The sequence below is a fragment of the Megascapheus bottae genome, chromosome 27, assembly GCF_031878675.1.
Source record: "Megascapheus bottae isolate mThoBot1 chromosome 27, mThoBot2.hap1, whole genome shotgun sequence".
In the NCBI taxonomy this organism is placed as follows: domain Eukaryota; kingdom Metazoa; phylum Chordata; class Mammalia; order Rodentia; family Geomyidae; genus Megascapheus; species Megascapheus bottae.
In genome coordinates, this window is record NC_143535.1 from 5,208,803 (window position 1) to 5,226,065 (window position 17,263).

General features: G+C 48.0%; 1 protein-coding gene across 2 annotated transcripts; it reads left to right on the forward strand.

Moving 5' to 3' along the window:
• Window positions 1-2,304: 2,304 nt before the first annotated feature.
• On the forward strand, window positions 2,305-16,738 carry Ift46 (intraflagellar transport 46). 2 transcript variants are annotated; one of them, XM_090319391.1, is made up of 13 exons: window positions 2,305-2,493; window positions 3,420-3,516; window positions 6,113-6,189; window positions 7,780-7,932; window positions 8,557-8,696; window positions 9,566-9,640; window positions 9,786-9,879; window positions 11,075-11,203; window positions 12,647-12,768; window positions 13,455-13,521; window positions 14,754-14,814; window positions 15,022-15,107; window positions 16,447-16,738. In XM_090319391.1, exons 3-13 carry the CDS (start codon window positions 6,145-6,147, stop codon window positions 16,540-16,542), a joined length of 1,068 nt encoding a protein of 355 aa, XP_090175517.1. In that variant the 5' UTR covers window positions 2,305-2,493; window positions 3,420-3,516; window positions 6,113-6,144; the 3' UTR covers window positions 16,543-16,738. The 2 variants fall into 2 exon arrangements, with proteins under 2 accessions (XP_090175517.1, XP_090175518.1); XM_090319392.1 differs by lacking the exon at window positions 7,780-7,932 and having other exon boundaries at window positions 2,310-2,493.
• The last annotated feature ends 525 nt before the right edge of the window (window positions 16,739-17,263 follow it).

Sequence of the window (17,263 nt, forward strand, 5' to 3'; positions counted from 1 at the left end):
AAAAATCAAAGGAATTAATTATCAACAGACTAGACAAAATATGAACATAGTCATGAAATTTTTATTTTTTTTTTTGTTTTTTTTGCCCATCCTGGGCTTGAGCTCAAGGCCTAAGCACTGTCCTTGGGCTTCCTCAAGGCTAGAGCTCTACCACTTGAGCCTTAGCACCACTTCCAGCTTTTTCTATGTGTGTGATACCGAGGAAATGAACGCAGGTCTTCGTGCATGCTAGGCAAGCACTCTACCACTAGGCCAAACTCCCAGCCTGAAATTTGCCCTCTCTTCCCCAGCTCCTAGAGCCTGGGGCTCTTCTCTTCCTAGCTCCCATTAGATGAGCAGCTATACTCCATAACACACAACCTATGATAAAGGCCTGCTTTCTCACAGCTCATAGGTACTGAAATCTCTGAAGCTGTGACATTGAAATGAATTGTCCTCCTCTTAAAAAATAAATGAAGGGGCTGGGAGTTTGGCCTAGTGGTTAAAGTGCTTGCCTAGCATGCATGAAGACCCGGGTTCGATTCCTCGGCACCACATACATAGAAAAAAAGCCGGAAGTGGTGCTGAGGCTCAAGTGGTAGAGCTCTAGCCTTGAGAAAGTCCAAGGACAGTGCTCAGGCCCTGAGCTCAAGCCCAGGACTGGTAAAAAAAAAAAAGAAAAAAAAAGAAAAGAAGACTGGGAGTGATTCTACTTTGGAGGCTAAGATCCAGAGGATCAGGGAAGGTTCAAAACCAGCCTGGGAAGACAAGTTCAAAAGACTTTATCCAGATTGGGAGTGTGGCCTAATGGTAGAGTGCTTGTCTAGCACGCAAGAAGCCCTGGGTTTGATTCCTCCATACATGAAAAATCCAGAAATAGTGCTGTGGCTCAAGTGAGAAAGCTCAAGGACAGTGCCCAGGCACTGAGTTCAAGCCCTAGGACTGGCAAAAATAAATAAATAAATAAATACAAAGAACTACTAGGCAATCATGCAATCATGTTTTAAAGGAGAGAGACAGAAGCAAGGTGCCAGTGGCTCACTCCTGTAATAATTAGGAGGCTTAGATCTAAGGATCATGGTTTGAAGCCAGCCTGGGCAAGAAAGTCTTCAAGACTCTTATTTCCAATTAACTACCAAAAGGTGTAGCCAAGTGGTAGAGTGCTAGCCTTGACAAAAAAAAAAAAAAAGCACCAAGCATATGTGTTTATGCAGTAGAGATTTTATGCAGCAGAGATTTAGATAAAGCTGGCAATAATAGTACCATGATACAAGCCTTACAGAAAACCAAGGCCATTACGGGCTCGGAGAATGGCTACAACTGATTTTAATGTTGGGATGTCTTTTCATAAGATCTCACAACTACATATAATGCTAAGAATCTAAAGTTTAAAAAGTCAATGAATTGCATGTGATTAAGAGTAAGATTTAGGCCAAGGGGGAGCTGAAGCTCTGCGCGCGCGCACACACACACACACACACACACACACACACACACACAGAGCGTAGACTTTAAAAGTGTTGGAGGATCATGTTACTCTTTGTCATGCTAGAATTCGATGCTTGTCTGATGCCATTGTCATGTATGCGCTTAGGCTTGCCATCCTCCAGAACTGTACCAAGTATATTATTATTATTATTATTATTATTATTAGTTTGTCGGTGAAGAGGCTTGAACCCTGGGCCTGGGCGCTGTCCCTGAGCTCTCCATCTCTAGGTTACCGCCCTTCCCCTTGAGCCAAGGAGACAAGGGTCTCACGGACTTCGTGCCCAGGCTGGCTTTGAACCTCGATCCTCAGATCTCAGCTTCCTGAGCAGCTAGGATGGCAGGCGTGAGCCACCGCGCCCGGATTATTTTTCTTTATTATGGTTTTTATAAAAAGTGTTGGGCCAGGTGGCTGACATCTGTGTTCCCAGCTGTTCAGCAGGCTGAGATCTGAGGATCACGGTTCGAAGACAGCCCCGGCAGGAAAGTCCCAGAGACCAGAAAACGGGAAGTGGCGAGGCGGCTCAAAGGGACGAGAAGAGCTCGGGGACAGCGCTCAGCCCAGCGTCCAAGCCCCACGACCGACGAGAGGGAAGAAGTGCTCGGAGTGCTCCCTGCGCATGCGTGGACAATCTGACCCGGCCGACGGAGGAGCCTTTGCTGTCGGAGGGCAGAAATCCGTCAGCCTGTCGTCCACCTTCGGCCGCTAGAGGGCGCCACGAGCGCTGGCCTCGACCCCATAGAGGGGCGCCTGCGCGGCCCAGAGCGCCCACAGCCCTGACCGGAAGCTCCTCGTCCTCTCCTTCCGCCGGCGGAGGCGTTGCGCGGGGGCTACGGGGAGCAGGACTCGCGAGAGTGATCCAAGTCTCGCGGCCTTTCCTTTCCGTCTACTTCGTGTCTGGAGCGAGCCGTCCTGGGCTTGCTCCTCGCAGCGTCCTTTGGAGTCGCTCGGTCTGGGATTGGAGTGAGACCCCAGTCCTAGGCTGGGGCTCTTTCCATAGCGAGGAGACGGATTCGGAGGGGCTACAGGTAACCTGGACTCACCCCGCCCGAAGCCCTTCCCGAGAGCCGCCGCCCTCCTCCTCCCCTGCCCCTCCTCCTCCCCCCCCTCCTCCTCCCCCTCCTCCTCCTCCTCCTCCTCCCCCCCTTCCCCCACCCCCTGCGGCTGGCGGCGCCCTTCCCATCTCCATGGCAACGCACCCTCCTGTCCCCGCCCACCACCTGCCCCAAGAAACTTTCCTTCCTGGGGACCAGACCTACAGAACTGGTGGAGATAGAGATGGGGCTGTTGGTGTTATTGAGGCCGACCGAGAATCTGGAGTTCAACGCGCGCAGACACGCACTCGCACACATGCACGCACGCGCACACACACACGCGCACACATGCACACACGCGCACGCGCAGACACACATGCGCGCACATACACACACACATGCACACGCGCACATGCACGCGAGCGCACACACATGCACACACACGTACACACACGCGCACACACGTACACACATGCACACACGCGTGAGCACACACGCACACACACGAGCGTACAACCGCACACGTGCACACACACGTATACGCACGCACCCACACACACACACGCATACACACACACACACACCCGCCCAGAGGTAGCACTTTTCTGTGGAGTCTTTCAGTCCCCTCCCTCTCTCAGTGATGGTCAGTGCGTGACTGACAGAGTTGGGGGAGCTGCTGGAGACGTTGGCGGCTGTTTTCCTCCACGATTCTCTCTGATGTCAGCCATTCTACCCACAGTTCCCAAAATGAGGGTCAGCGTTTGATCTGGGGTCAGAAGGACTTAAGTTCTGATGGGGTGAAGGTTTCCTGTGGACTTGGGTAAGGAAGAGGAGCCTCTGCTGGTTTGGATGTCCCCGGCAGAGGCTTCAGGTTTACACCCCACGAGTGGAGCTGTGTGATCATGTTTTCTTTTGCTCAGACCAAGATTGTTGAGAACCAGACGTATGATGAACGTCTAGAGATAAAGGATTCTGAAGAGGTTGCAAGTAGTTGTACTCCAACCTTAGGAAATCAAGGTAAGAAGAATGAAGAAGGAAGAAGGGAAATTGTACTGAAAGGTGGATTCATGTTGGTATGCAACAGATGTTGACTTTCAAAGGCGCTTGTCAGTTGCTTAGGTGAGAGTCAAGCACTTTCTTGTTCTATCCCATCTGTTTTGTTTTGGTCCATCCTGGGGCTTGAACGCTACAGCCCTACTCCTTGAGCCACAGCGTCACTTCTGGTTTTCTGGTGGTTAATTGGAGATAAGAGTCTCATGATCTTTAGTGCCTGGGCTGGCCTCCAACCGTGATCCTCAGATCTCAGCCTTCTGAGTACCTAGGATTACAGGCTTGATCCACCATGCCAGGCTTCTACCCCATCTTTTTAGCAAGTAACGGTATTTGAACTCAAGGCTTCAGGTCTTTGCTGGGTTAGAATTGGTGTTGTACCATTTGAATCATTTCTCCACTCTAGCTTTTTGCTTTTAGCTTTGGAATTGGAGACTTGTGTACTTTTGTGGTTTTAAGTCACAGTCCTCTGGATTTTCTGAACCAGTGCTTCACTGTGAAGTCTAGTCTGAGATCTTGATTCACTGTTCTCCTCCCTCACCCTTACTTACCCTTAGAAGGCTGGGATCCAGTCTAGTGCCAAGACATCTGGCTTTGTTTTCAAACTACTCAAGGAGAGAGAAATGACAGTCTAGTAGATTGTAGAGGCTTCCTTTAGCACAACTCATGCTTTTTTATTTTTTATTACTTACTGCCCAGTCTGCAGGAGTTGCTGTGGACTATAATCATGTCTGTTTTCATTTATCCTTATCCAAACTGACTTGTCCAGCTTTGAAAATACTTAACAGACTATTGTTGAAGGACTTGATCCTGTATACTTAACAGTAACATTTTGAATGCCTAGCACCATGCCAGTTTTGTGGTTTTGTGTCTAGGAACAGGTGTAGAACAAATACAGATTGTCCTGTTACTCTAGTACATAGGTGACAGATGACCAATGGATAAACAAACACAAATGCAAAAGCACTGTACGTTGAGGAAGGCAAAATGATTGCTGTTATGGAAAATCACAGTAAGAAACATCTTTGTTTTTCCCTCAGTCATGAGGCCTGAACTTAGGGCCTAGGCATTGTTCCTGAATTCATTTTTTTTTTTTTTTTTGCCAGTCCTGGGCTTGAGCTCAGGGCCTGAGCACTGTTCTTGGACTTTCTCAAGGCTAGAGCTCTACCACTTGAGCCTCAGCACCACTTCTGGCTTTTTTCTATGTATGTGGTACAGAGGAATCGAACCCGGGTCTTCATGCATGCTAGGCAAGCACTTTAACCACTAGGCCAAACTCCCAGCCCTGTTCTGAATGCTTTTGCTCAAGGTTAGTACTCTACAACTTTGAGTCGTATGTCCACTTCCAGCTTTCTGGTGAGGAGTAGGAGATAAAAGTCTCATGGACTTTCCTGCCTGGCTGACCTTGAACCATGATCTTCAGATCTCAGCCTCCCCAGTAGCTAGTTTTACAGTCCTGAGCCACTAATGCCTAACTAAAATTTATTTCTGATAGGGTGGTTAATATGTTTCAAGAAAGGTGACAGGTTTATGAGAATGAAATGTCAAGTGGTAAGATTAGAAAGGTAGCCAAGAGAAATAGATTTTTTGCTTTGTTTTTGTTGTTGTTTGTTTGTTTGTTTTGTGCTGTTACTGGAACCTGAATTCAGAGCCCCTCGCCGTTTTTCATCAAGTCTAGTGCTCTACTTGAGGCACACCTCCACTTTTTTTTTTGCTGGTGCTGGGGACTGAACTCAGGACTTGAGCACTGTCCTTGGGCTTTCTCTAGGCTAGAGCTCTACCACTTGAGCCACAGCACTACTTCCAGCCTTTTTGCTATGTATATGGTACCAAGGAATCAAACCCAGGTCTTTGTGTATGCTAAAAGCACTCTACCACTAGGCCAAACTTCTGGCCCCCCACTTCTAGCTTTTTGCTTGATGTTGGTAAGAGTCTCACAGACCTTCCTGCCTTGTCTGGCTTTGAACTTTGATCCTCAGATCTCAGCCTTGTAAGTTGCTAGGATTACAGACATGAGACACCATGGCTTCCAAAGCAGACCTTTGGAGTCTGTGTTGCTGTGAGGTGGGGTATCAGGGGGGAGAGGCACAAGGTGAGGTGGAGTGGTAGATGGCAAGATGGTGAGAATGGCTGAGTTGAAGTGATTGTGGTTTGGACTCTGATGATGAAATCCGGAGGCAAACACAGGACTTATTTCTATCCTTTACCTTGGTATTCTTAGAAACTCCATGAAATGATGAAAGTACAGCTTGTCATAAACTAACAATATTATTCTTTAGAAATAATTTCAGCAAGCCAGCGCAGTGGCTCACGCCTGTAATCCTAGCTACTCAGCAGACTGAGATCTGAGGATTAAGGTTCAAAGCCAGACTAGGCGTAAAAGAACCTGAGACTCTTTATTTCCAATTGACCTCTACAAAGTAGGAAGTGGGGTTTGGCTCAAGGGGGTGGTAGCCTTGAGCTGAAGAGCTCAGGGATAGAGCCCAGGAGTTCATGACCCACCAAAAAAAAAAAAAAAAGAATTTCAGCAGTAACCTAAGGGAACACTTTTTTTTTTAAAAAGGGTTTCCTCATTCTGCCCATCCTCCGAACACCATGGCTGATAACAGCAGTGATGAGTATGAAGAGGAAGACAACAAGGTCAGTGTAACCCCAGGCTTCTTGAGAGATTTCTGCTTTGGGTGTGCAGGAGTTAGCTAGAAATGACACCGGGGACCCAGGAATCTTTTCCTGATCACTCCTCAATGGGTGGGTACCTTTGAACTCATAGAAGACAAACAGAAGCACAGGGTCTTGAGATTTTGACTCTTCTTCAGAATAAAGCCTATGTCTGGGTGTGTGTGGTGCTTGGGATCAAACCCAGGGCCACACATGTGCTAGGTAAGTGCCATACCACCAAGCCATATCCCTGACCCAAGCCTAACATTACAGCTGACTTTTTGGGAGGGAGTTTTATCTGAAGCAGGGCAGTGTTTTATTGTTTTATACCTTTCCTGATTAGAAGAAATATCTGAGAAACTTTTATTTATTTATTTTGCCAGTCCTGGGGCTTGAACTCAGCGCCTTGGCACTGTCCCTGAGCTTGTTTTTGCTTAAGGCACTAGCTCTACCACTTGAACCACAGCACCACTTCTGGCTTTTTATGTGTACATGGTAACTAAGGAATCAAATCCAGGGCTTCCTGCATGCTAGGCAAACACTCGACTGCTAGGCCAAACTCCTGGCTCCCTTTCTTCTCTTTTTTCCCTCAACACTTGTGTTATTGCCAATATTTTCTTACAGAGACTTTATTTTGAAGTCTTTTTTCTTTTTGGTCAGTTGTGGAGCTTGATCTCAGGACGTAGGCCCTGTCTCTGAGCCTCTTTGTGCCCAAGGCTAGCGCTCTTTCACTTGAGCCACAGCTTCCACTTCCAGTTTTTGAGTGGTAAATTTCTGCGCAGGCTGGCCTCGAACCCTGATCCTCCGATCACAGACTCCTGAGCAGCTGGATCACAAGAGTGAGCCACTGGTGCCCAGCAGTTTTGAAGTCTTAAAGACATATATGGTCAGGCGCTGGGGGCTCATCCTAACTGCTCAGGAGGGCTGAGATCTGAGCATTACGATTCAAAAGCAGCTTGGGAGCTAAGCTCCATGGGACTCTTATCTCCAATTAACCACCAGAAAATGGGAAGCGGCCCTGTGGTGCAAGGGGTAGGGTGGAAGTCTTAAGCTGAAGAACTCAGAGACAGTACCCAGGCCCAGAGTTCAAGCCCCATGACTGAGCAAAAAGGAAAAAAAAAAAGGCTAAGGGACAGCTTAGTTTAGGCCCCTAGTACTAGTAGAAAACAACCCCCTACTTTGTTGTTATTCTGTGAATCTAGGGACTCTTCTGTTTCTGGAAGGGAGCTGGAATGATGCCTCAACCTTTAGCCAGACAGGAGTCTGATGTATGCTCTACCTTATAGTGTTTATGTTGGCCCCACGTGACCCCAGCTCAATGGCCGTTTGGTGGAGCAGTTCATTGGTGCCGTGAGGCTCTGTGTTCAAACCTGGGCGTGGCGTGGTTCCCAGCATAAATTAACAAACACACAAAAATGACAGAAACTTATAACTTCAAGGGAAGAATATTTAAAGCAATGTAGGAAGCTATAGTAATACTTTAGAGACTTAGAACTGAGATAAGCCATATGACATATGGAAACCAAGCTTTCAAAACCTACTTTTAAAGGGGGCCAATTGGTCATCCTTCAGGTCCTAAGGGAGGGCATGCCACAGGCTGCAGGCCACAGAGTTAAAGACATGGACCCCATCCCAACTGCCTCTGCAAGTCCCAAGTGCCACCAGATTCCTTCTCGTGGACTTGAGAGGGTGGGATGGTACAGAGACAGCCAGAAGCTCAGAAAGGTAGGTTATCATGCCAAGAACACAGGGAGCCCCTCTGGAGCTAGAACGTCTCATGGGAGAAGGGAAGGGAAATGCAGTTAGATAAGATGCTACATTGAGAGAACTATCCCTCAGTAAAAATGGAGAGAAAGCCCTTGTCCTGGAGCCGGAGTCAGCACTCAGGCTAGGGTTGATGAGGTACCTTCTGCTTTTGATGTTCTCAAGCTGTTTACTCAGCAAATTAACTACTATGTGATTACTAAGATCTCACAAACTTTAGTTTGTCCTCCTCACTTTATCTTCGTCCTCCATTTCCTCCCAAAATAAAGTGTCCATCCTTTTCTCAGCAAGTCCCTTAGTTTTAGGGTTGAAGTTGTCCAGATAATGTTCACAGAGTCTCCAGGATCTCCTCGGCAATAGGTACAAATTGGGTAGAACTTACACCCAGCCTCAAATAGAGGGATACAGTTTCAGGAGGTGGGGTCCATTGTGTAACTGAGCAGAGCAGGAGGCTCACCTTGTGGTTAGGTGCCAGGTGACGGGGGCGGGGGGGTTTCCGGCTGGGACACTGCAGAGCTGGCAGAGGACTTCATACTTCTCAGTGTACAAACCCTTCTCTGCCCATCCTACCCTGCCCTATCCCAGGAGAAGAAGAAGGCCTCACAGCTGACACCTCAGCGGGGCTTCAGTGAGAACGAGGATGATGATGATGATGATGATGACTCATCCGAAACAGACTCTGATGAAGACGATGATGACGAAGAACATGGAGCACCTCTGGAAGGGTAGGAGGAACCCGCGCCAAGGAGGAGGAGCCTCTGTCCCATGACCGTAGGCTAGGAGCCGTGTTCCTGCGTGATGCCCAAGTGAAAGTGTCATGCTGTTCAGCTCTCCTGCCAAATCAGTCATGATCCATTCCTAAAGATTCTAGTCAAGGGGCCTAGAGGTAGAGTGCTTGCCTAGCATGCATGAAGACCGGGGTTCGATTCCTCAGTACCACATACATAGAAAAAGCCAGAAGTGGTGCTCTGGCCCAAGTGGTAGCGCTCTAGCCTTGAGAAAGCCCAAGGACAGTGGTGAGGCGCTGAGTTCAAAGCCCAGGACTAGCAAAGAAAAAGGATTCTAATCAAAATGCATCCTAAAGATCATGCCTTTAACACGTGGTCACTACTCAGCTAGGCACCAGTGGCTCACGCCTGTCTTCCTAGCTACTCAAGAGGCTGAGATCTGAGGATTGTGGTTCAAAGCAGCTCAAAATAAACCACCAGAAAACCTGAAGTGACGCTGTGGTTCAAGGCTAGCACAGGACCACTTTGAGCCACGCTCCCACTTCTGGTATTTTCCTGACCAGGCTGGCTTTGAATTGCTATGCTCAGATCTCAGCCTTCTAAGTAGCTAGGATTACAGGCATGAGCCACTGGCTACTGGCTTACATTTTTCAGTTTTCTGCAACTTTGTCATTCTAGGTCGGACATTATTGAGAACTAAGTATAGTGGTCTGTAAAGTTGCCTGCAAGTCACCAGGAAAGGCAGCTGTGGGAGTGGCGGGCACTGGCTTCAGGTTACTTTCCTGTGTTCAGAATAACTAGCCCAGGGCTCCGTCACCCAGCGCTTCCCTGGTCACCTCACCCAGGCTGTATGTTCCTTTCCCCAGGGCTTACGATCCTGCAGATTATGAGCATCTACCCGTTTCTGCTGAGATTAAGGAACTCTTCCAGTACATCAGCAGGTAAGAACTAGGTCCTCCCACCGATCGCCGTGGCCCTGCCTTGCCCAGGCCTTTCCCCTCCACTCTGGGACAAGGCCAGGCACCTTGGTTTGTAGCCTGCGCAATGAAGCAGCTTCTCTGATCCTCCCCTGGCATGGTCTTCCAGATACACGCCTCAGTTGATCGACCTGGACCACAAACTGAAACCTTTCATTCCTGATTTTATCCCAGCTGTTGGGGATATTGATGCATTCTTAAAGGTACGGACAGTGCATCTTTAAATATGACCCTTCTATTCTAATAGTTCTGCTAACTTGCTCACTAGTTGTGTCTGTCTTAATCAATTTAATAAATAAATACATTTCTTTGGAGTGTTTTTTTTTTTTTTTTTTTTTTTTTGCCAGTCCTGGGCTTGGGCTCAGGGCCTGAGCACTGTCCTTGGACTTTCTCAAGGCTAGAGCTCTACCACTTGAGCCTCAGCACCACTTCCGGCTTTTTTCTATGTATGTGGTACCGAGGAATTGAACCCGGGTCTTCATGCATGCTAGGCAAGCACTTTAACCACTAGGCCAAACTCCCGGCCCCTGGAGTGTTTTTTTTTTTTGTTGTTGTTGTTTTTGGTCGGTCATGGGGCTTGAAACTCTTGGTTCATTGGCGTTTTATTTGGGGGGTGTGCGTGTGCGCGCGTTTGCTAGGATTAGGGATTGAACTTAGGGCAGGGCCTGGGTGCTGTCCCTTAACATTTTCACTCAAAGCTAGTGCTGTCCTACTTGAACTATAGCTCTACTCTGCTTTTTATGGTTTTTATATCTTTTTGGTGGATAATTGGCTATAAGAATCTCACAGACGGGGCCGGGAGTTTGGCCTAGTGGTTAAAGTGCTTGCCTAGCATGCATGAAGACCCGGGTTCGATTCCTCGGTACCACATACATAGCCGGAAGTGGTGCTGAGGCTCAAGTGGTGGAGCTCTAGCCTTGAGAAAATCCAAGGACAATGCTCAGGCCCTGAGCTCAAGCCCTGGACTGGCAAAAAAAAAAAAAAAAAAAGGATCTCACAGACGTGGAGCTGGGAATATGGCTCAGTGATAGAGTGCTTACCTAGCATGCATGAGAACCTGGGTTCAGTTCCTCAGACCCACATAAACAGAAAAAGCTGGATGTGGAAAGAAGCTCAGGGATAGTGGCCAGGCCCCCCCTCTGAGTTCAAGCCCCACAGCCCCATGACTGGGGGAAAAAAAAATCTCACTAGACTTTCTCCTCAGGATGGCTTTGAACCACAGTCCTCAGATCTCAGTCTCCTGAGTAGCCAGGATTACAGGCATGAGCCATTGGTACCTGACTAAGCATGCTTTTAATTAATACTATAAATAATGAAGTGCTAGAATACTTATTAGAAACAGTTGGTATGGCTTTTCATAGCCTCCTATTTGCTCTCTGCTTTCATCTTTTCCCATAGGTTCCCCGCCCAGATGGAAAGCCTGACAACCTTGGCCTGTTGGTACTGGACGAGCCATCTATGAAGCAGTCAGACCCTACAGTGCTGTCACTCTGGTTAACAGAGAATTCCAAGCAGCACAACATCATAGTAAGACTGGTCTAATGCGGGGTCCAGCTGCAGCAAGCTGGCCAAGAGCCCGGGCCCGGCTCACATTCGTATAGTTGGCTGCTGCCAGTCCAGCGGTTCCATGACAGCTTTATTGAGACTGAATGTCCATACCATAAGACCCATCCTAAATTTTTAGTTAAAGAAGGTTTTGGGGGGACAAAAGTTTTTTGGGGGTTTGAGAGACTGGTGCACTGCCACAGGGACACACTTCTGGCTATTTTCACTTTAGGTTTAATGCTACTATGACCAGTGACATACATGTTTTGCCTGGCAAGATACTGTGATCCCTCTTGGAAATACATGTAGAGATGGGAGAACTCGGAACGTTGTGAGGAGGTGCTGAGCTGTTCCCCAGAGGCAGTACTGTTTTACTTTTTTTTTTTTTTTTTTCAGCACAGGGCATGAGCATTATCCTTGGGCTTTCTCAAAGTCAGAGCTCTACCACTTGAGCCTCAGCACCACTTCCGGCTTTTTTCTATGTATGTGGTACCGAGGAATCGAACCCGGGTCTTCATGCATGCTAGGCAAGCACTTTAACCACTAGGCCAAACTCCCGGCCCATTTTGTTTTTTTTGTTTTTTTTTTTTTTTTTTTTTTTTTTCAGTACTGTTTTACATTACCACCACTGCTGGAAATTCATTTCAACTTGTTCATGTCCTCAGAAACACTTGTTACTGGCTACTTTTCTACTTTCCTATCCCTGTTATTCTCAGAGTGTGCTCTTGGCTGTTCCCATGGCTCCAAGCAGTTTTTTTTTTGGGAGGGGGTAGTCATGGGGCTTAACTCGGCCTGGGCGCTGTCTCTGAGCTCTTCAGCTCAAGGCTACCGCCCTACCCCTTGAGCCATATCCCTACTCTCCATTTTCTAGTGGTTAATTGGAGATAAGAGTCTCTCATTCTTTTTTTTTTTTTTTTTTTTTTTTTTTTGCCAGTCCTGGGCTTGAGCTCAGGGCCTGAGCACTGTCCTTGGACTTTCTCAAGGCTAGAGCTCTACCACTTGAGCCTCAGCACCATTTCCAGCTTTTGTCTATGTATGTGGTACCAAGGAATCGAACCTGGGTCTTCGTGCATGCTAGGCAAGCACTTTAACCACTAGGCCAAACTCCCGGCCCCAAGAGTCTCTCATTCTTTAGTGCCAGGACTGGCTTTGAACTGTGATCCTCAGATCTCAGCCTCCTGAGTAGCTAGGATTGCAGGCGTGAGCCACTGCACCAGGCCCCAATCTCTTTTCTGTAGCCTTCCACCATTTAGTAGCACCATGCTGGGAGTGGACCTCTCTCCATGTACTTAGCAGTTTCCCACGATGGCCTTGGGTTATTCAGGCTTCCCCGGCCATCAGCTCCCTTGCAAGCAGATCTGATGGGCCACTTGGTAAAAAGGAGCATGATTTCAGTGCTGTCAGCCAGTGTTCTTATTTTTCTAGCAACACATGAAAGTAAAGAGCTTGGAAAATGCAGAAAAGAATCCCAAAGCCATTGACACCTGGATTGACAGCATCTCTGAGCTACACCGCTCTAAGCCCCCAGCGACGGTGCACTACACCCGGTGAGAGATAACGCCTTTTTCTTTGAGAAAGGATCTTTCTGTGTAGCTCAGGCTGGCCTTGAACTCTTGATCTCTCGCCTCTGCCTCCTGGATGCTAGGATTAAATATTTGCACCACCATGCCCAACAAAGATCCTACATTCTCTGCCTTTACCACCCATGAGCCAAGCCTGGAATCTTGATCAACTTGAGGTCTTTATTAAAAAAAAAAAAATTACTTTTTCACTGTACTCTTTAGAAATAATAATAAAAAAAATTGGCAACTGCTGGCACAAATTGTAGACATAAAGATTGAGATTTCTGGCCGGGAGTTTGGCCTAGAGGTTAAAGTGCTTGCCTAGCATGCATGAAGACCCGGGTTTAATTCCTCGGTACCACATACATAGAAAAAAGCCGGAAGTGGTGCTGAGGCTCAAGTGGTAGAGCTCTAGCCTTGAGAAAGTCCAAGGACAGTGTTCAGGCCCTGCGCTCAAGCCCAGGACTGGCAAAAAAAAAAAAAAAAAAAAAATTGAGATTTCTCTGTCATCTTGCCTGAGCCAGCTCCTCCAATGGCCAGGTCCTAGGTGAACGAGTTTTGCCTGATCTAGGTTCGGAAGTCCTAATGCAGATGATTGAAGACCTTTCTGGGTCTTAGAGTTTCCACAGCGGAGGTGCTGACATCAGTGCTCATGTTTATCTCTACCTCAGGCCCATGCCCGACATTGACACCCTGATGCAGGAGTGGTCTCCAGACTTTGAAGAACTTTTGGGCAAGGTGAGTGGAAAGTGGCAGGAGGTAAGAAGCTGTGCCATTCATTCCAGGGCCCAGAGCCTGGGATTCTCTTCCCTACATTGAGTGTCCCTGTATTGTCCTTGTTGACCTTGAATTGGGGTAGAACCATGGTCTGCAATGTTCAGGTACCCTAAGCAGTGGTTGGTTTTTGCCGTTTGAGTGCACTGTAACCAGCATGCGAGATCAGCAAACAGCATTACTAGCATATTGCATGCTCCTCCTAGACAAACCACTATTCTGATTTGTCCTTTTTTTTTGCCAATCCTGGGATTTGAACTCAGGGCCTGAGCACTGACCTTGGACACTTTCCGCTCAAAATAGAGTTCTACCACTTGAGCCACAGGGCCACTTCTGGCTTTTTCCGTATATGTGGTACCAAGGAATCAAACCCAGGCCTTCATGTACGCTAGGAAAGCCCTCTACTACTAGGCCATGCTCCTGGCCTCTCTAATATTCATGATAACAAAAATCTAGCATAGTTTTGCTCTCATGGGAAGAAGTTACATTGTTAAGTTGGAAAAAGCAAATTTTTGTTGTTAAAAGAGAACAGCCAATATAACTTGTTGTGATTCAGAGCCTTTTATCTGAGTGAGATGCTCAATCCATTTTCTCTGTTCCTATGGAGTCCCAGAGCCCTGAGGGGTTACCACATCAGGTCAACTCAGTGTCGGCTCAGAAGCCTAGGGCCAGTTTCTCCTTCCGAGGGCACACTGGGAGACAGCAGGGCAGTGCGTTTTACCTTCGAAGCCTTTTGGTTCAGATAGTGTCCATTGCTGTGCTAGCCTGACTCCATCTGACTCAAGTGGGAACATGCACTGGTTTGCTAGCAGTGCTGGAACCAAGTGCCATAGACTGTGAGCTGAAGAAACAGTTTGAGACAGTCCCTTCCAGTTCGGAGTACAGTAAGACGTCCAAGATCAGGTCGGCAGAGCTGATTTCTTCTGGGGTCTTTCTGTCATCTTTTCTCTTGTATCTTTATACAAGGGCTCACCCAAATGACCTCACTTCCACTTAGTGGTGTCTGTAGAGACCCTATCTCTAAGTACAGTGGTGTTCTGGCGTACATGGCGTTAGAACTTCACATTTGGAGAACTTGAAGGGAACTGTGCTCCGGCCATAGTGCATCTTATGCTAGGAGCTCTCTTCTTTTAGAGAGTGGGGTTGGGCCCACTGACACCTGAGTCTTGATGGTGGCCCATCCCTCGCCCTTCCAGGTGAGCCTGCCCACAGCGGAGATCGACTGCAGCCTGGCTGAGTACATAGACATGATCTGTGGTGAGCTCTTCCCCGCCGCTGCCCCACTTTGCCTTGTCTGCACTTAGCCACCTGCACTGCAGGCCAGCTGTGCTGGGGATGGAATTCAGGCTTATGCAGCTAGTTGCTGGTGATGTTTAGGAACACATCCCATTTGGGAGGGGATTGGCTAGCTTGAGTAGAACCAGAGCTTGTGGCTCTGTTTCTGGGAGTTATTCTTCCTTGCAGCCATCCTAGACATTCCTGTCTACAAGAGTCGGATTCAGTCTCTCCATCTCCTGTTTTCCCTGTACTCGGAATTCAAGAACTCCCAGGTGAGACAAGATTAGAGGTTGACGTCCACTGTGTGGGCCACCATAGTGTACGGTCCTGGACCTCTGAGATGGTGTCCCTGGCAGTGGTGGGTGTCCTTGCCTGGAGGCAGCCATATCTGCCCCCTTCCCCCGCCCCATGGCTGAGCAGGTACTGGAGGTGAGGTGGCTTGGTAGAGCTGAGGATCTCTTGAAGAGAAACTGTGGCTTTATGAATGGGAGTAGGACAGCAGAGGGAGGTTCATTTTTGAAGAGAGGCAAATTATAGATTGGAAGCAGAACTGGGAGAAAATAGAAATGTAAAGGGTATTTTTTGGTGCTAGCAGTGGGTCTTGAACTGAGGGCCTGGTTCTCACACTCTTTTTTTCCTTTTTCTCTTGCTGGTCCTAGGGCTTGAATTCTGAGCACAGGCATGGCCCCTGAGCTTCTTTTGCTCAAGGCAAACGCTCTACCACTTGAGCCACAATGTGCCACTTCCAGCTTTTTTTTTTTCTATTGTTTTGGTTGGGGTCATGGAGCTTGACCTCCGGGTCTGGGCGCTGTCCCTGAGCTCTTCAGCTCAAGGCTACTACCCTACCTCTTGAGCCATAGCACCACTTCTGGTTTTCTAGTGGTCAATTGGAGATAAGAGTCTCACGGACCTACTGCCCACGCTGGCTTTGAACTGTGATCCTCAGATCTCAGCCTTCTGAGTAGCTAGGATGACAGGCATGAGTTGCCATGCCTGGCATTTCCAGCTTTTTAGTAATTTATTATTGGAAATAAGAATCCCACAGAGTTTTCTGCCTGGGCTGGCTTCAAACTGTGATCCCCAGATCTCAGCATCCTGAGTAGCTAGGATTAGACCTTAGCCACTGGCACCTGGCTGTACTTGTTTTTGTTTTTTAAAAATCAGGGCTGGCACTCTACCCACTGAGCTCTACTTCTGGCTTTTTGCTGGCTAACTGGAGGTAGGAGTCTCACTGATCTTTTTTTTTTTTTTTTTTTTTTTTTGCCAGTCCTGGGCTTGAGCTCAGGGCCTGAGCACTGTCCTTGGACTTTCTCAAGGCTAGAGTCCTACCACTTGAGTCTCAGCAGCACTGCTGGCTTTTTTTTTTTTCTATGTATGTGGTACCGAGGAATCAAACCTGGGTCTTCATGCATGGTAGGCAAGCACTCTACCACTAGGCCAAACTCCCAGCCCTCTCACAGATCTTTCTGTTTTGCACTACAGGCTTTAGACCTCCGCTTGAGTAGCTGGGGTTACGGGCGTGAGCCATCATCACGTAGCCCCCGAGGGTTATAAAGTGGTCAGGAAAGGTGGCAACTGGGCTTTATCCAGTTCCCTTTCCCCTTCTCACAGCATTTTAAAGCTCTGGCTGAAGGCAAGAAAGCATTCACCCCTCCATCCAACTCCACCTCCCAGGCTGGAGATGTAGAGACGCTGACACTCAGCTGAGCCTTCCTGGCGCAGCTTCAAGTCTGGGGCAGAGAGATCCTTGTCAGGCTCCTGGCGTCCGCCCGCTCTGCCCCGGCTCCAGCACTGCTCCCTCTTCCTGTCTCAGCAGCCTGCTAACCGCCCACTCCCAGGCCTTGCTCTGCCAGCCCCTTGTCAGAGGAAGAACCAGAGTCCTGACACCCACAGAGTACAGGCTGGAAGGAAATGTGAAAAGATGCTTTCTTAGGGATAGGGCTAGGGATAGCATTCCTCTGATTCATTCCTGAAGTTGGCAGTGGTTTACAAATAAAAGTGCTCTGTCAGGTTGTGATGACATATGGCTTTGGTTTTCATCTTGTTTCTCACTCATTATTATTTTTTTTTTTTCCAGTCCTGGGCTTGAGCTCAGGGCCTGAGCACTGTCCTTGGACTTTCTCAAGGCTGGAGCTCTACCACTTGAGCCTCAGCACCACTTCCGGCTTTTTTCTATGTATGTGGTACCAAGGAATTGAACCCGGCTCTTCATGCATGCTAGGCAAGCACTTTAACCACTAGGCCAAACTCCCGGCCCCTCTCACTCATTATTTTCATTGTTCTTATTTCCTAAGTGTCTACAGTGATGTTGAGGGACTTTGCAGGCCTCGGAGTTTGAGGCTAACCTGGTTACCTAGTGAGACCCTGTCTACAAGTCTCCAAAAATAAGAAAGAGGATTCCTAAGCTTTCAGAATAGTCAGATATGTG

Coding starts and splice junctions, on each gene's coding strand:
- Ift46 (XM_090319391.1), top strand. CDS start 6,145: ATGGCTGATAACAGCAGTGATGAGTATGAAGAGGAAGACAACAAG. Junction 14,815..15,021: donor GTACATAGACATGATCTGTG/GTGAGCTCTTCC, acceptor TCTTCCTTGCAG/CCATCCTAGACATTCCTGTC. Junction 15,108..16,446: donor CGGAATTCAAGAACTCCCAG/GTGAGACAAGAT, acceptor CCCTTCTCACAG/CATTTTAAAGCTCTGGCTGA.